We start from the raw sequence: 18,956 nt of genomic DNA, 5'->3' as shown, positions 1-18,956 counted from the left end.
GATATATCCTTATGTTTGTGCTGGACACACAGCTTCATAAGGGAAAATGTAGATATCTGAATTGAGAAGAATCGCATCCCCTTCTCAAATATGGATGTTACCCCATCTATTATTTAAGAGCTCTCATAAAAGTGAATAATAAAAAAAAACTTTTCATTTCCTTCCCATTCCTCTTTGACCTCATGGGATGCTGGATTATGTCCCTTCAGACTTTGCCAAGCTATGCCACTGTTTCACTGTAGCCATGTGTCAGTTTCACATGGGAACCCTTCCTTTAGCATGGCTTGTGATAAAAGCAGATAAAAGTTTATAACAGGTGGCTTAAATGCACATAGATTCTATTACATTACACACAAGGTTTATGAAATGTTCTAGTAGGCTTACTGTTAGTTTAGTATCACAAATATTAAAATGAAATATCATGCATAAACAGCTGCCTATAGAATTTCTACACACTTTTTAAAAACACTTTTTAATTTGTTATTTTAAATATAAGGCTATGAACCACAGCAGATTTAGGTTCAGAATTCAGACAGTCAAACAGGAGGGAAAAAAACATGCTCCCACAAATATTAAACATATATAGATTTATCCTCTTAAACATTTTAATAAAGAACAATTTTAGCCACATTAAGTCTGTATCTGCAAAAACAACTGAGTCCTGTGGCACCTTACAGACTAACTCCAATATGTAAAATCTTTAACTCCATTCCAGTTCATCTGATGAAGTGGGTTTTACCCATGAAATCTTATGCCCTAATAAATATGTCCAAGGTGCTATAGGACTCTTCATTATTCTTAATTTTGTGATTAAGGTGGCAATTTTGACATTCTTGCTAAAACTGGGGCAAAACTGTGTGTTAAGAACAATAAAAAAAAACCCACCACTACCATAGGGCTTAATGTGGAGAAAATTCAAAACATAGTTATTTCTAATTGATAATTTCCCACAATATTAAAATAGCTATATCATTTCAATGGTGGAAGTAATACAGTTTATTGTTTCTAACAAATTCATAGAAAGATTTTACATAGAGACAGTGGGCCACAACCAATCCCTCATGTAAAGATGAAAGTTAAAGCCCTTAGTTTACTGGTCTCTTCCCACCCTTCATTTCTCTGTTGAGGAAACATTTAGCTCTTGAAGTTTTTCACTTAGATAGGTGGTATCTGCCTCAGTTAGACTTTCTGAATCTGTTAGACTTTCCAGGAACCTAGTTCCTGCACAGGCCTTTCCAGTCACTGGGTCTATGACATTTCCAACCTTGAAAACAATCTCAGCCAGTTCATGTTTCACATTTTTGGTCCTCCGCTCAGGCAAAGCTTTTAGAAGAACAATGTCTCCGACTGCACACTGCTGCAATGGATCATGAGCGAAATAAGTTTTTCGCTTGTTAAAGAACTGTTGGAGAAAAGGAAATCCAGGCATTAAGACTCAAAAGTAAGATGACCATTTTGCTTTTGAACTTAAGTTGATTGAATTGAAGGTTTCACTATCAAAGCCAATAGATCTGCATAGCTGAGCTCACTGAGTTTTTTCCCAAGCAAAGCCATTGGTAAATGTATATGGTACACCTGAAGAACTGGGCAAATGTGACATTAGCCCTTCTTCACCCAAGATAGGACTTTTGTCCTAAGTCAGATCAAGGCAAGTTGGGGCCAGTTCTTTATAGCTACCTTAACAACTTTGATTATTCACTAACCCTGATTTAGTACTACTTTTGAGTGCTAGTTACCACTGTTTTATCATCTCAGTCCCTTGCATGCATTACATTCAGCAAAATGACTGTCAAGGCTCTTCCAAATCTCTTAATAATTTGCACAAACTGTAGAGGGGAAGAGCTCAGGAAATTACAGGAAGCCTTCACCATTCACAGTAGGAATGTAAGCGAGTAGTCAACTAGTCTACTAATAATGTAATGTAACAATGTAGTTGATTACCATTAACCTATAAGCTTTTGTTTATTGGTTAATTGGTTATAGACTACACACACTTCCCCCACCCCCACATTGGGGCTTGGCTCAGTCATGAACGCTTATGGGTTACTTGACTTTTCTAGGCTATTTTAGGCTTATGGGTTAGTTTAGTCAACACTCACAACCCTTCCCCCCCCCCCCCCCCCACTGCCTCAGTATCAAAGGCAGCAAGTGGGGGAAGCAGGAGCTGGTGCTGGGAGAAGCCAACTTAAAAGCAGTCCCTGTCCATCGTGGCCCAGGCTGGCTGCAGACAGAAGCTGCTCTGACAGCAGCCCCTGTCCCCTTGAACCTCTGCCTGGCTCAGTCCTGGCTTGTGCTGGGTCCAGGACCTACCATGAAGAGGGGGTAGGTCCCAGACCCGGCACAAGCAAGGCTGTCTTCCCTTACTGACTAATCAAGTAGTCAATAGAATTTTTATTAACCATATCTTAACACCCCTAATTCACAGGGGATATGTTCTTAAAATCACAGCGAATGGCAAACATGTGAATACCAGGGGGAAGTTCATGACACAAAATAATCACAATTTCCACATAAAACAATAATCATGAATTAATAAACACATGTAATATCTAAAATTTCCTAGTACTGTATCACTGCAACTTCCATTTCCCTTTTAACTTTCAGGCTCCTTGACGCTTCTTCAGTGCACTCTAGTAATCACACTGCATCATGTGCTAGCGCTGGTGCGGTGCAGTGCACCCTGAATATGCAAAACCACAGTTAGCAAAATCCTAAATGGTGAAGGCTTCCTGTATGTAAGGCTATGTCTAGACTGCAGTTTTTCTGGGATACCTCTGGGAACGCATGTGTCCAGGGAACGCATCTGCTTTTTTGGAACAGTTTCCGAAAAAGCGGGTGCGTTCTTTTGGCATCCCTATATTCCTCTTGGTGAGAGGAATAAGGGATGTTCCAAAAGAGGACTTTTTTCCTAAATTTGGCCCCATGTAGACAGGCCAAATTTCAGAAAAGCCCCTTCCAATACACAGAAGTCCTACCACTGTGGTATTAGTGTTGCACCAATATCTTCCATATGAGCACATTTATCTTATAAAATGCAGAACTGAATAAAATCCTGACTCTAGTCTTTAATAATAACTGAGGGAGGCTTATCTTACAGTGAGATTACTGTATCACTGACTGATGTTCAACTGATACAGTGATTCAAATGCTAAAGAATATTTCTTCAATTAATTATTCAAAGTGACCAGGAAATCGATATAGTAGGCAATTATTTGACTATCGTTATAAAATTTTTTTTATAACTTCCACCTTTTAAAATGGAGCAAAAGCCCAGAAACTTATAAATATTTTAAAAAGACTTTTCAAATTCATAGCACAAAATCAGCAGTCCATCTACCCAACTCAGATCAAAATGTGTGTTAAGCAGAATAACTGAAGGAAATACATTTAATAGATAATTTGACATGTCAAATTTTATGTTCTAACACTGTTTTTTACTCTTGTAATCATAGTTCATCAATGATTATTAATTATCTGACAATGTAAACAATTTACAATGTATTTCAGAGCGTCAATATATATTCCAATAGTGTATACGAAAATGATCTTGCAAGATTACCTTTAATAAATAAGGATCCAGCACAAGCCTTGTCACTCTCACTTTAGCAGTTTTATGCATTTTGGTTCCTATTACTTTTCCTACTATCCATTTTGCATGAACAGCTCCACGTAGTCCAGACATTGTTTAGCTATGGTCATCCAGAGTCTGGAAAGAAAGCTGAAGTGTTAAAAAAAAAAAAAAAAAAAAAGTAAGTGGTTTCTGATCAGTGCCAAAATGAAAATCTGCTCCTAACCCAAGGTATCTGTTAAACTTTTAACAACAGTAGTGAGTTTCCCGCATTCTCTTTCCTCACTCTTGTATCAGAACCTACAAGAAAGATATGTGAAGGTAGATCAGACTCTACATCCAATGTTGAATACACAACTGAAGCAATGATTTCAGGGACATAGACTCAGACCTCTTGTCCACTGAAGAGTGAACTGCACCTAATTCATTTTGTATGTCCCAAATAGTTATCTGATTAAAATACCAGATCTAAATTCATAACATGGAGATGACCTAACCAATGCCAAATTTCTGTTGTCTTACAATTTTACCAAACATTATAGTAATAGAATGATGTAGAACAGTGAAAGAGCACAACTTCCCCTGCCCCTCCCTTCCCCAAAAAACCAAACCCCAGCTACATAAAATATTTCAGTTTTAGGGATGATAATTAAAATATTGTACATATATGTTCATTGTAAGTCAGACACTGACACTTGAAAAAGAGGTCATGATACTTTCAAGATGTACTAGGGTTAATTAAGTTAATGATTTTTTTCTCACATCTGATGTTTTCTACAAGATGACGAATTTACAATTAACTCCGCTGTGCAAATAAGTGTGAGAATATCTTTCCTGTTAGACAAGACTGGTGTGAGTTTCTTTGCAGTTGCACATTACCCTGATAAGCACTAAAGGAAAACTAAGGTTTCAAAAATAAACTAGAGCTATTTAAAAAACTGTTAGTGCAGTTAGGGATGTGAACATGTATCTGAATAACCTGGGCTCACCAGTTAATCCTCTCAGTTACATGAAGCACCTCCTCACAACCTGCTGCCTTTGTATCTAAGGCAGTGGAGGGGAGGAGGAGCTGGTGTTCAAGGGGAGCTATCTCCCTGTGCTGCTGCCTCTGAAACAGAGGCAGCAGCAAAGGTGTGTGTGCATGAGCATGCAGGCATGTCCCTAAGAGCACTAGCTCCCATACACCCCTCCCCCCACACTTCTCCTTGAAATACAGAAGTTTTTTTGAAAAATTAAGTGGTTACACATTTACACAAACACATTTTAACATCCCTAAGTTCAGTAAATATCTATTCCTTTTGTCCAAGTGCATTTTGGTAAAGACAGTCATCAACATTAAAAGACTTCTTCTCAATCAGGCATACTGTTTTGCTAGCTATTTCCCACTATGCAACAAAAGCAGAAGTATATACACATGTATCAAGGTGGCATATACTGTCTACAGTACTAGAAAAGTAAATAATACATTTAAAGAAATACATACAGCAATGGAGAAATATATATCTGAAGTCCCAAGCCTAAAGAGTGAGCTAATATGACATTTTCCTTGTCAGAGATCTTGGCAAATTCCAACTTCAAACAATTAATGTGACAGAGAGAAAATAACACAGATCTTTTCTGACACACACCTTTTTTGCAATGTTAGGCTTGGCTCAAGAACCCCTCCAAAACCCAGAGATACTTCTCTCTGTATTTTTACTATGATCTCCACATACCTATAATATTAAAGTTAAAAAAAAACATATTTCAGCAGAGAAGTCACAATTAATTGCTCCTGTAATGCTAAAAACATTATTTGCCATATCTTCGTTTTACATTCACATGCAATACAAATATGAATTCTCCCTTGCATGGTCCAGTGTCTGGAGCATTAGAATGATGAGGGTCAGGATTCTTGGGTGTTGTGGGAAAATAGGGAACAAATCATTGTATGTGACTAGCTCACTGCAGCTCATGATACAGGGATGTGGTGAGAGTTGAATCACGAGCGTTTATTAGGCATCAGGGATGCTGCTGGGAGAGAAAACGCTGCAGGCAGGCCGGCCCAGGTCCTTACAAGTACTCAGGCCCCTAACTCTCACTGACTCCAGAGTGAGTCAACACACCAGCTTCTTCAGGATCTGGGCCCAGCTAGGAAGTATTTAGGGAGAAAACGAACAAGCCCAGGCAGCGAGAGGGGACCGGTCCTGAGAGGGCCCCAGAGCCCCCGCCCCCCAAGCACCCTCCCCCCACAGTCACCAAAGGACCCTCCTTCACCCAGCCACCTGTCCCTCCGCTCAGAGCCCCGCCCCTCCCCGAGCCCCCTCCATCGCCCCGCCCGCCCTTCAACCCTGACCCCGCCCCCTCAGCGCCCCTCAGCCGAGCCGCCCCTCCCCCGAGCCGCCCAGGCCCCACTTTGGGCCTTTCCCTCCAGGGCAGGCCGCTCCCCCTCCCCCACGCAGAGCAGAGGCCGGCAGCCGGCGTCGGCCCTTCCTTCCCCGCGGCTCCAGGCCGCGCCCCGCCCGCGCAGCCCCCCGCGCTCCGCAGGGAGCGAGCGGCCGCGCCTCACCAGGCGGCTCCACCGGCTCACATCCCTGGTCGGCCTGCGGGGGGCGGGGCTCGACCAAGGGGGCGTGGCCAGAACCGGAAGGGACGTGAGAGGTGAGGGGGCGTGGCCAAAGGCTGTGGAGGCGGAAGGGCTATTTAAAGGCGCAGGGGCGGGGGAGCCTGGTCTCTCAGCTCAGGGTGTTCCCGCCAGTGGGCACCTCCGGGCACTCGGGAGACGTCTGGGGCTGCGTCAGCACAGCTGTCCTGTGGAGAAAATGGGATTTTGCCGTGTTATTTTTGTACTTTTTACACCCAAAAATGTCATCGCCCGCCCACCTACGACTAAGTTCCTTAAGTCGTTGGTGTTAGAATCATAGGACTGGAAGGGACCTCGAGAGGTCATCGAGTCCAGCCCCCCGCCCTCAAGGCAGGACCAAGCTCCACCTACACCATCCCTGACAGATGTCTATCTAACCTGTTCTTAAATATCTCCAGAGAGGGAGATTCCACCACCTCCCTTGGCAATTTATTCCAATATTTGACCACCCTGATAGTTAGGAATTTTTTCCTAATGTCCAATCTAAACCTCCCTTGCTGCACTTTAAGCCCATTACTCCTTGTCCTGTCCTCAGAAACCAAGAGGAACAAATTTTCTCCTTCCTCCTTGTGACACCCTTTTAGATATTTGAAAACTGCTATCATGTCCCCCCTTAATCTTCTTTTTTCCAAACTAAACAAGCCCAGTTCAGGAAGCCTGGCTTCATAGGTCATGTTCTCTAAACCTTTAATCATTCTTGTCGCTCTTCTCTGTACCCTTTCCAATTTCTCCACATCTTTCTTGAAATGTGGCGCCCAGAACTGGACACAGTACTCCAGCTGAGGCCTAACTAGTGCAGAGTAGAGTGGCAGAATGACTTCACGAGTTTTGCTTACAACACACCTGTTGATACAACCTAGAATCATATTTGCTTTTTTTTTTGTGTTGCCATAGTAGAAAAAAATTGTAGCTAGTTTTCCATTAAAAGCATTTTCGTGTCTAGATTGGCATGGATGCACTTTTTGCAGAAAAGCGTCCGTGGCCAATCTAGACGCGCTTTTGCGCAAAAAAGCCCCGATCGCCATTTTAGCCAGCGGGGATTTTTTGCGCAAAACAGTTCTGTGCTGTCTACATTGGCCCCCTTGCGCAAATGATTTGTGCAAGAGGGCTTTTGCCCGAACAGGAGCAGCATAGTATTTCTGGAAGAACACTGACAATCTTACATGAGATCGTCAGTGCTTTTGCGGAAATTCAAGCGGCCAGAAATTCAAGCGGCCAGTGTAGACAGCTGGCAAGTTTTTCTGGAAAAGCGGCTGATTTTCTGGAAAAACTGGCCAGTCTAGACACAGCCTGTGTGTGTCTGAAATCTGTAGGTACTGGGGGTACTTATAATTTTTGTTAAGGGGGTACTTTATAAAAAAAGGTTGACACACTGTCTTAGCCAATGTTCCCCATCGCCCGTCCTCAGGGGAGGAGAAAGGGGTGCCCACTGCTACAGTCAGCATGGTGGCATAGAGCTCTGTCCCCCTCCCGGCTAGTCACAGGGCTTAAGATGGGTTGAAACAGGAGGGCTATGTCTACACTGGCGGCTTCTTGTGCAAGAACATCTTGCGCAAGTGTTCTTGTGCAGGAAATCTTGCACAAGAAAATGTCCACACTGCCATGTGCGAGCTGTGCTTTTGCGCAAGAGCGCCCATGGCAGCGTGGATGCTCTCTTGTGCAAGAAAGCTCTGATGGCCATTTTAGCCATAGGGCTTTCTTGGGCAAGAAATCCCTGCCAAGCATCCACACTGCCCTCTTGCGCAAGAACTCCTGCGCAAGAGGGCTTACACCTGTTAAAAAAGAGTGTAGCTCTTGCGCAAGGAGCCCTCTCTTACCACGCCGTACTGTAAATTTACTTGTGCAAGAGTGGGCGGGCAGTGTGGGTGCTCTGCAGATTCTTGCCCAAGAAGCCGCAAGTGTAGACATAGCTGAGGGGTGCTCCTGAAAAACATTGAGACTGAATAGTGGGAGCGTCCTTATAAAATGGGAACACCTGGTCACCCTCGCTGGGATGAGAAAGGTATCATAGAATCATAGAACCATAGAGCTGGAAGAGACCTTAGAAGGTCATCAAGTCCAGCCCCCTGCTCTAGGCAGGACCAGTCCCAACTAAATCAACCCGGCCAGGGCCTTGTCAAGCCGAGACTTAAACACCTCTAGGGATGGAGACTCCACTACTTCCCTAGGTAACCCATTCCAGTGCTTCACTACCCTCCTAGGCTGTGTCTAGACTGCATCCCTTTTCCGTAAAAGGGATGAAAATTAGACCTATCACAATTGCAAATGAAGCAGGGATTTAAATCCCCCCCACTTCATTAGCATAAAAATGGCTGCCGCTTTTTTCCGGCTCGGAGCTTTGCCGGAAAAAAGCACCAGTCTAGACGCGGATCTTTTGGAAAATAAAGCCTTTTCTGAAAGATCCCTTATCTCTTATTTTAACTGGTTAGTCCCCAGTCTATAACAATGCTTGGGATGCTTCCGTCCCAAGTGCAGGACTCTGCACTTGTCCTTGTTGAACCTCATCAGATTTCTTGTGGCCCAATCCTCCAATTTGTCTAAGTCACTCTGGACCCTATCTCTGCCCTCAGGCATATCTACCTCTCCCTCTAGCTTAGTATCATCCGCAAACTTGCTGACGGTGCAATCAATCCCCTCATCCAGATCATTAATAAAGATATTGAACAAAACCGTTCCTAGAACCGAACCTTGGGGCACTCCGCTAGAAACCGACCACCATCCTGACATCGAGCCGTTGATCACTACCTGCCGGGCCCGACCTTCTAGCCGGCTTTCTATCCATCTTACCGTCCATTTATCCAATCCACATTCCCTTAACTTGCTGGCAAGAATATTGTGGGAGACCGTATCAAAAGCCTTGCTAAAGTCAAGGTATATCACATCCACTGACTTTCCCACGTATGTATGAGTGGTGGCTGGAACTGGGCATCTGAAATGCCCTGAGGAGGACAGGGAGAAAGAGTTAATAGGTGGGAAGGGTGAAGTGTTTCATCTTGCCTGTGGAACATCATGGAACCATGAATTGGCTCTCACTGAGTGTTTCTGGCAAGTACTTTTTGTTTATACCCTCCAGAGGTGGTCTGGGATTTTTCTCTGTGTCTCCCCTGCAATGTGGCCTGCCATGGTGGCAGACAGAGAAGTCATGTCTTCTTAATTTCCTTCACTGGTCAGTACCAACACTAGGAAACTACTTTTGACAGTAGAGAGGAGAGGAGAATTAAAGCCTTGTGGTTTTGGACCATTGTAACGGTACCATTGATGATACATCTGATGAAGTGGGTTTTTGCCCATGAAAGCTTATGCTCAAATAAATCTGTTAACCCTTAAGGTGTCATAGGATTTCTTGTTGTTTTAATCCTACAATTGTTCACCATCTTTGCTGTCAGGGTCAACATTGAGTCAAGGTTCAGTCACAGATGGGTATGAATATAGCTGGCTGAACTTTTCATTATGAATAACTTATCTAAAGAATTTGTCAAATTATTCATTATTACTATTTGTATTATTGCGCCATTAGTGTATTTTGTGGATTCCTGGTTGGAAGTGCCCAAAGGAGACGAGGATGCAAAGGTATAGGAACTAAGGTGCTTTGTTCTATTTCACCTGAGTCCCTGTTAAGAAAGGTATTTAAATAAAATATCTTCTGTTTTATTGTGGGGTTGGTTCTGCTTTGGGCAGGGGATTGGACTTGATGACCTCCGTAAGTCTGTTCTAATCTTATGATTCTATGGTGTCCTTTTCACCTCTAGAAAGTAGAGTCTGATGAAATAGAGGGGTTAATTCAGCCTCTGCTCATGGGCCGAGATCATTGGGCCAAATTTTGCTGTTACACCTGTGTAAAAGTTTACTTTAGTGTAACAGTCAGGAAAGTTTGGTCTAGTGTCCTTGCTTATTTATTTTCTAGTAGAATTTGGATATTTAAGAAATTAACGTGTGCCAGGAGTCTCCAGCCTTTTTAAGCACACGATCACTGTTTGAATTTGTCAGTCCAGGATTTCCCTCAAACCCAAATACCCCTGCTCCACCCCTTCTCCAAGGGCCTGCCCCTGCTCCATCCCTTTGCTGAGGGCCCTTCCTCTTCACTCTATGAAGGTGGGGTACAGGAGAGGGGGACAGAGTGACATCACTACTCTCCTGCCTCTGTCTCCTCCACCCTGCACAACAAGCAGGAGGCTCCCAGGGGCAGCTCTGAGGCTCTGGGCAGGAGCAGCAGGGAAGTGCGGGGAGGGGAGGAGCAGCTGAACTGTCAAGTGCTTGATAGCCTCCCAGCCAAACCAGTTAGGATCACCTATTAGAGACTCCAAGATCTACCAGTAGATCCTGATCTAATGGTTGGTGGCCATTGACTTACACTGTAGCTTACAGCCTGGTCTACACCTAAAACTTAGGTTGATCTGGCTACATTGCTCAGAAATATGAAAAATGTACCCCACCAGAGAAATAGTTAAAGTGACCTAAACTCTGATAAGCTGATGGAAATATCCACTGCCTCCTGGAACAGGTGAATTAACAACAGCAACAGCAAAATCCTTCTATTGTTGTAGCACATGTCTGCACTACAACACTATGGGGGCACACTTGCACAGTCGTCACCCTAAGAATGGCAAAGGATAGCCTTAGCTCATCTGCATTTTGGTCAATGAGCTTTTAGCCACTTGTTGGCGTTGTTACTCTCATTCCATTTCTTTGGCTTCCCTTTAGATTGGGGCTACATTTAGTTTTCTTTCTAGGTAACTTTTGGTCTGTGAATATATTGCCCATTGCTCAAGCACAGTTCTACTCTCCTTAGACTTTATCATCTCATCACAGCCGGAAGTAGCAAGACAGAGGCTGGTATTTACCTAAGAAGAGTTCACAACACAGCTTCCTTTGTTTAAGGTGGTTGGATGTTTTGAGGTTAAGCTACTCTTTGTGGCTTAGGGATACTGTCAAAATAGTATGACCAAATATCTTTAAAATCATTGTGACGCTCTGCCAGTGTATCTGACCAGCTTTTACATACAGGCATATCAAGATTTACAGGCCCCCTTCCTGATGCACTCCTTATGTTTTCAGCTGGCTGCTTAAATTACAGTGAATGGAACATTAGGGAGGAGTCTAGCCAGCACAGGCAGGAAATGGTTAACAGCCAGTCATATCACCTGGGAAAGCAATTCTTTGATTTGTCGGAGGGCGCTAACATGCTGCAATTCATAGGAAACAAAGGAAGGGGATTCAACTCTTCAACGTGAGCCTGGATCTTCATTTCAGTGACAAAACCAAGGAGTGAGGCTGGACCTTGATGCGTGCTACAAAATGAGGAATTTGGGATTGAAAGTAATTTTTTTGTTCTATCTTGGTTTAGAGAGAAAAAAGGGAAATAAATCTGGTTCCAACTGGAAAATTTAGGCTCACAAGAAGTTCTCTGAGAGGTAAGGAAAGTATTTCTATCACTCACACATGTTAAAATAATATTTAAGCAAATCAGGGTGGAGACCAGAGAGAGAAGTTTTTAAAGAAATTAAATTTCTGTAAAAGAAACAAAACACCATTTGTCTGTTAACTGTCTGCATTCTTTGTATTTGCACTAATTTCTGGTCTTACAGTATAGAAACCTGGCAAACAGGAAAAACAGATGAGGCAGTGGAACTTGTGAATAAAAGTTGCAGTAAATACTTCAGAGATGATGAAGGCGAAAGCCTTTCAAGTTAGATACTGTTTCTGTCAATATAGTGCTCTTAAGGTATCCTGTTCCTTTTACTGCAAGATCTCAAAGTGCTTCACAAACATTCATTCATTAAATACCACTTCAGTGCCATGAGGCACAAAATTTGGTGCTTCTGAAAAGAACTTCTCGGACCTGCATGAAGACTCTGAGATTATTCTCAGATCACTCACTGCCTCACCAACATGCTTGAATCCTAAATATGAAAGAATTAATGAATCCTAATTAAAAGATCCTTCCTTCTTAGCTCATTTATTTCTTGGTTTATCTGCTGTGAAAACAAGATTGCCGAATAAAGAGGGATGTGTGTCTGTCTCTCACATGCAACCGGGTGGTGAATACTCTTCCCGGTGTGTGTGGCGGGGGGGAATTGAATTTGGACAGAGACTGTCAACTTGTGATCCAGGCAGTAGCACTTTTACTCACTATCAGCCAAAACTGGATTAAAGCAAGTGCCATGTAGGTGAAATCCTTTGTATTCTATATTCAATTTCATGAGCAATCCAATTACCTTGGTAGGACTAAATTGAAGATGAATAAAACTCAGCTTCTTGGAAGAGTTAATTACAGCTGCTTTGGTTGAGATCTTTCGATATCCTGGATTCTGTAATTTAATTATCTCTGGTAGCTATATTTTGACTAGCAGGAATGCTGACTTCCTTTTCTTTCCAATTCTGGTTTAAGTTGATGTCATAAATCTAACAATCTGGATTGTTTGCACTTTTGGTAAGCTCTTCAGAGTGGTGACATACTCTGTTTTATATGTCTGTAAAGTGCAGTGCACACCTATATGCTATATAAATGAACTGTAATCCTTGTAACACTCCTGCAAGAGCTTCTTTGCCAGTTCTTTCTGCTGTTATTTTCCTTTATCATTCTTCACTCTGATTCTTTGGTCCCGATGCTAGTTTCTGGGTTTGTCCACAGGGTGTAGCAGGCAGGAAGAAGATTGTAGTCCTGTGGCTGCTTGGGTCACTTCTGGAAGTTCACAGTGCTTAACAAATTACTTCCATCAATGAACTTAGTGAAAGGCAGAGCCGTTGTCATTTATTTCCAGTGATTATATTTGATCACTGAATTTCTGTTTCCACCTTTCAAGCACAGCTTCAGACAGTCTTCAGTGAGTTATCCCTGTGAGTGGAAAGCCAGGGAAATTTACCACTTCTCGATTGTTCCAAGGCTCTAAAATGTCAATATTCTACCCAGCCAATGTTAGTACATTTTTCACTTTGTCCTCTCTGTGTCTCCTGTGGCTTGAATTGTTATTTAGTAAATATTAAGACATGCTTCTGTTTATCACAATTTGTAGCCTCTGTTGCACTGGGAATTTACTAAATAAATCACTGGAACTCAATGAAGGTGATCGTATCTTGATACAAGTTGCCCATGACTCAGTCCATAGTGGTGTTACTAGCAAGACTGTTTCCCATTTTGTATTTCACAAAGGATTTCACAACCTGATATTGCTGGCCTGTGAGGTTTCCTTTATTTGAAAAGATTCATTTGTTTCTAAGGGCTGACCCTTCTCTTATTTATAAGGGTTTTAAACTTGTGTAACTCTGTTGCGTTCAGTAGAGTTATTCCAGATTGAAACTGGCGAGATGAAAATGAACAGTGCGTCCTTGGATTAATGATTGTGGAACATAAGAGAAGAGTTTTTCCTCAGAGCAGATCTGGTTGAAACTAGAAAAATCACATTTTGTGAGAAATTCTGACATTTCAAAACTTCTGTTTGTCCAGAATCACAACAAAAAGTCATTTTCAAAACTGTTTGTGCAATGAAATCTCCAAAACAATTTTGTTCAGTATCGAAACCTTATTGAAGTGAATTTTTACCTTTACATTACTAACTGCATATAACATAAAAGCTGAAATGAAGCACTTCAATAACTTTTTTGCCAAATTTTTATGAAATCAGTATGTTCTCTTAAATGTGTTTTTCTTCTTCTTTTTTTTTTAAACCTGAATCAGCATTTTCCAAAGCAAAACTGTTCTGATGGGAAAACTATCAACCAGCTCTACCTCAGAGAATCAATCTCATGTAACTGATTAGTGAATTTAAAGTATAAATTTTAAAAAGTGTGAAACTTCCTGCTCTCTTCTCTTCCTATTCATTCTGTCTTTATAGAACTGAAGACAGAAAGTTTCATTCCCATTTCACTTTGGTTCTGATGGCATCTAAACATAATTCATTGTACCAATGCTAAGTATGTCTTCTGTAATAGTCTGTATGTGTTGTATTTTGAGGAAGTTGTCATTCTGTCAAAGGTGAAATTAACATTTTGCCAGCTCAACTACCATCATAATCTCAGTAAGGATCTGAACTGAAGCTATATGAAAACAACAGTTTAAATTACTTGGATGCCCTTTCAGGCCCCAATCCTCCAAGCTGTTCTAGATGTGATCAGTGCACGTGATGGTAACAAAACCTTTGTGTGTCTAGTATGTTCGAAAGATCACTCACTCACAACTTTTCCTTTTATAAAGGTAACTAGTACTTTGTATACTAAAATATAGAGGCAGTATGCTGTAGTGGTTAGAATGCAGGCCCCAAATGCTCTGTGGACAATTTGGCTTTGTTAGACTGGTTATACCTCTTCCAGTACAGAGGTTGTTCTGGAGGTGTAAGTATTCTCTTGAAGTAAGTGAGAGGGTTTTACTAGGCAAAGTCTGTGTCGTATTTGTTCCTCAATTACTATATAGCACGCTGGCCTTGCAGCCAAGGCATAGTTTGGCACAATTTGGCATTGCTGATCTGTGCCTCAGCCTGAACTAGTCTCTAACAGCCTCTGGATTGGGAGCGAGTGAGCCACGTCCCCTTGATTTCTGCAGAGGTCTCCGTGCTGATGCAGGGATGAACTCTTTATTGAGATTGTATTCCTACTGGGGTGGGTGGGTGGGGGTGTGTGTGTGTGTGTGAGAGAGAGAGAAAGAGAGACCATGGGTACCTTGCTAACCTGCTCTCCACCTCTGTATTCCCATTAGTAAAAACAAAATAAATAAATATACATGCTTGAGCTATTTATTTGAAATTCAAAGTAAGTGGAAAATACTGTGTATCTTTGCTCAGTAGAACAAAAGGGATGACGATGCCTTATAAATTATTGGGAGGTTCAGGGAAATGGGCCTTTTCAATTGAAATTTTCTTTTATTTAGGAATTCTTAAAGGCCAGATTGGAAGTTAGCCACACTATAAGAACAGCCTTGGTTTGTAGGAAATCAAGAACTCTGGGTTTCCTCTTGGGCTATATCACTCTCTCTTGATATTAATTAGGCTGCATATATCTCAGATCAAAGGTGTTAAATCTTTGTTTTTAGTTTATGGAACAGAACTTCATGGACTACTGTCTTATGCTCATAAAATCTGAGAGCAGCACAGTGTGGATACATGTTCCTCTGCCAAGCCCCCTGCTTGCAAAATTTTGTTAGCCAGTGAAGAAACAGAAGTTTGACACCGTGATCCAAGCATGAGGGTTTATCACGCACAACACTGGCGGAGTGTCGCTTTGCTTATTTGGCAGTCTCACTGAGCCTAACCGTGGATTACTATAGATTATATAGGGTGCCAATGGGCACAGAGAAGTCATGGGGTGGGAGTTCTCGAGCCCCTGCGTAGGTTCTAGCAGCAAGACATAATGAGCACAATAAACCAATAGTCTAAAAGATTACATAATTGCTCCGCCCATGGCTCAGGTTTATATGTATGCTAATAAGCAGGTGTTATGGCTTAAGTGTCATTTTGCAGTATAGATTAAATCCTGATTTTTGGGTCCATAGAAATGACGGGTGGCATCTCCCAGGCAGGTTTGCTCGCAGGTACATTCCTCTGTGGTCTTAAAACAAAGAGAATAGTAAATAATACACAGCATTGGCAATTTGTTTATCCATCACACCCCTTTGGACTGGATTAGCATCTGTGAGGGACAGATATCATTTGGCATGCTGGCTGTCTCTTCTCCCTGAATGCTGGCTGGTATGTGGGGGGGATACACTATTATCTCCTCCTAAACTTGTCAGGCAGATTTTCAAGGCCACTTTCAAAGAGTTCTGTGTCTATAATTCACGATAAGGCCCCAACTTACTGCCCTGCACCTGGCGTTCTGCTGTCTCAACTTGTTTCATGTCTAGTTGTACAAACACGGCCTGTCTTCTGCTTATCTCTGTTCCCTTTTTAGCCATGTTTTGTTCATTGTTAGCTAGACCTGAGGCTCAGGCCAGGCCCGTGAAGTTTGGGCATATGTAAAAGATTCTTAACAGAAACTGTGGTCAAGATCTTACTTACATATTATTGGGATTTTGACCCTTCAGTTAGAATCCACAAAACCATGTGACTATGAAAGTAGCATGCATTTTCCATATAGTTTTATATATAGTACTCAGTCAGCTGCATTTAAAATGTCATATGAGCTTATGCAAAACTGAATTGAATTCACAGCACAAGAACTCGCGTGAAAATAAATATTTAAATGAGTTTACATCAATCAGACTTAACTGAATTTTAAATATGTATCCCATTGCTAGAGAAATGTAAAAATGCAATTTAGTTTCACTGCAGATGATGTTGGTGCATGTCAGTAAAATGGAGGCCTCCTCAATAACAGGTGGAGAAGGATTAAGAACAAAATTGTCCTTTCTGATCAGTGCTGTGGATCTCTGCTCTTTTGGGTGTATTTTTGTTGCATATTCTGCAACACAGCTTCCACTGATGTCAGCAGCAGGTCTTTGGTCTAAGAGGCACAGGCAACAGAGATCCTGGCTTGGGAGGGAGAATTTTGTCTAGGTCTGTAAAGAATCCACACATGTCATATTTGTGTTCTTGTGACACAATCATGAGATATTTGTAGTGTTTTGACATTTAGACTGCAAGGAAGGAAACACTTGAGTATCTTGAATGACTGTCTGCGGACTAGATCCGAGGATAAGTGGCTCTCACGTGATAGGAGGCAGACAACTGGACCTTGCAGTGGTGTGACTGTATGTCTGTCCAAGTTGGAGGAGAAGTTGAAGACTTATAAATAATACATTAAGAAAAAGTTTGCCCCTATTCCCTAAAATCTTAATGTTTCTTAGCTATGGTGTGGATTTTCTATTGTCAGCTATGCTGTCACATATAGAAATAATTCATAATAAAGGGTGATTCCTCTACCTCCTTCCCCAAGATCAGACTTATTTTATACTGGTACTTATTAATTTATTCCAGAAAATAGATTTGCAGTCCCCAAGTGTGTATTTAAATGTATAGTTTTCTTAATGTTACTCTTGTTCAATTCTAGCTGCAGTTGTCCTGATAAATTAACAAAAAAATGTCCATCAGGGGGTTGAAGAAGAAGCAACCTAAGACTTTTAAAGTGAAAGTTATAACAATGGATGCTGAAATGGAGTTCAGCTGTGAGGTAAGTTTCCTGGAGGTTGGAAGAAAGAGAACTTGCTACTAAGGTTTGACTTGAAGATTTCTGAATACAACCACAAATAGGCTTGGGAAAAATGGCAATGAATTGGGGAACTGGATGGCTCAAGGGATTGGTAATTAGATTTTGAGTCTGACTCACCACTGTCCTGTGCCTTGTGTTGTCTCTTACATCTATGCAAAGGGGGATTCTGATTTACTTGTCTCACATGTATTTTGCACAGGTGTAAATTTGTACACAAGGAGTAAGACAGTTGAGAATCAGACCCATAATCTCTTATTGGTAGGAAATGGGTTTGAAACCATCAAGTCAGTATTGTCTGCATGGTTATTCAGTGGGCCCTAAAGGTAAGTTGAGCGGTCTCAGTTGAGGTCCCAATGGATAAATGTCCACATTGTGAAATAATTTTGTTAGTCTGGGAATTCCAGCCGAGGAGCCAAGGACTGAATAGACCGAACCTCACACAACCTTATAATAGATCCTGCCAATTTCACAATGGAGGGCTGCTGATGGGGCAATTGTAGAGAAGTTTGTGCTGCCAATGAACCTGTTCTACACAGAGGTAATAATTAGTAGCATTAACTTAATAAATCTTCATTTTAAAGTATTTACCAAAATACACCAACACGATATGTGTGAAAAGACAGTCATATAGGTAAAGAGTTAATGAAGGCATGCATCTTGAAATGGGTATCCTTTAAAGCCCTTAAGGTGAAGGACCATTAATTGTCTCACAAAACAAGTTGTTCTGTTGTGCACCCTTGACTTCATATGTTCGGTGAAAATCTAAAATGACCTCAGTAAAATTTATTTCTGGATGCAGTACCACAATACAGCTAATGTGGCATTATGGCAGCTGGAGCGAGTTCAAGCCTAATTTCCCTCCTAGGAATAAATGGGTGTGAAATTCAGGAACCTCTTGTAGATAGGTGTGTGTGCCCATATGTAATCTTTGTATAGGTTGAACCTCTCTAGTCTGGTACCCTCAGTACCTGACTGATGCTGAAGCAGAGAATTTGCCGAATCACAGGAGGACAGTACTGTCTAGCAGCATTACAATTCTTTCACTGCTTACTGGGTTCTTAGAAAAAACAGTGAATAGTCCTGTAGCACCTTAGAGTCAGACTGACTATATATATATAATAAGCTTCCATGGAAAAAAAAAGGGGAACCTCCAAATGTATAAGAGAAAATGGAGGTTCCTCCTTTTTTCTCCACTCATCTGAGGAAGTGGTTTTTTTTGCCCATGAAAGCGCATGATTCTCTCTCTCTCTCTCTTTCATATATATGAATTTGTTAGTGTCTTAAGGTGCTACAGGATTACTCATTTTTTAAAGTTGCAGACTAACATGGCTACCCCTCTGGATTCCTAGAAGACATTTAGGGATAAATCAGAGCTAAATAAAAACACAGAACATGGAGAGTCAGGACTGATGGCTATAAACAAACTTTAAGGGACAACAGGAAGGGTGGCCACACTGATAAGTGGACATCCTGCTAACTAAAATCATGTTGGACCATGGATGTTGGTGGACCAGAGAATGCGGGACTAGAAAGGTTTGACCTGTGACAATGACATAGTCCGGTAAGGTGTTGATTTGAATCCATTCCTACAGATTTGAATGGGAGTTGTAGGTGCTGAGTACCTTGCCA

General features: G+C 41.7%; 2 protein-coding genes across 8 annotated transcripts in view; one reads left to right on the top strand and one right to left on the bottom strand.

Annotated features, from left to right (window-relative positions):
- Nucleotides 1-977: 977 nt before the first annotated feature.
- MRPS17 (mitochondrial ribosomal protein S17) lies at nt 978-6,229 on the bottom strand. Of its 2 annotated transcripts, none has more exons than XM_014581812.4 (4): nt 6,117-6,229; nt 5,197-5,283; nt 3,560-3,706; nt 978-1,402 (listed from the first exon to the last, which is right to left on the bottom strand). In XM_014581812.4, exons 3-4 carry the CDS (start codon nt 3,680-3,682, stop codon nt 1,112-1,114), a joined length of 414 nt encoding a protein of 137 aa, XP_014437298.1. In that variant the 5' UTR covers nt 3,683-3,706; nt 5,197-5,283; nt 6,117-6,229; the 3' UTR covers nt 978-1,111. The 2 variants fall into 2 exon arrangements, with proteins under 2 accessions (XP_014437298.1, XP_089628336.1); XM_089772210.1 differs by having other exon boundaries at nt 3,560-3,720; nt 5,198-5,283.
- A 4,919-nt stretch (nt 6,230-11,148) lies between these two features.
- LOC102457243 (merlin) overlaps nt 11,149-18,956 on the top strand; it is a 45,174-nt gene continuing 37,366 nt past the window's right edge. For 3 of the 6 annotated variants that reach the window (XM_006113110.5, XM_006113109.5, XM_006113108.5), the window contains exons 1-2: nt 11,154-11,602; nt 17,169-17,288. In XM_006113110.5, the coding sequence (XP_006113172.3) occupies nt 17,199-17,288 (90 nt within the window). In that variant the 5' untranslated portion in view covers nt 11,154-11,602; nt 17,169-17,198. Of the gene's footprint in view, nt 11,603-17,168; nt 17,289-18,956 lie in introns of all 6 variants that reach the window. The other 3 variants (XM_089772169.1, XM_014581813.4, XM_006113107.5) reach the window with 3 other exon arrangements.

This window comes from Pelodiscus sinensis, chromosome 21 (assembly GCF_052426305.1).
Source record: "Pelodiscus sinensis isolate ZL-2025 chromosome 21, ASM5242630v1, whole genome shotgun sequence".
Taxonomy (NCBI): Eukaryota; Metazoa; Chordata; order Testudines; family Trionychidae; genus Pelodiscus; species Pelodiscus sinensis.
The sequence above is the reverse complement of the archived record's forward strand: the minus strand, read 5'-3'. Positions and strand labels throughout refer to the sequence as shown.

Bases quoted from the DNA above. Each gene is read 5' to 3' on its own strand.
- MRPS17 (XM_014581812.4), bottom strand. From the start codon at position 3,682: ATGTCTGGACTACGTGGAGCTGTTCATGCAAAATGGATAGTAGGAAAA. The intron at 1,403-3,559 runs GTAATCTTGCAA...TTTCTCCAACAG, and splicing joins TGGATCCTTATTTATTAAAG to TTCTTTAACAAGCGAAAAAC.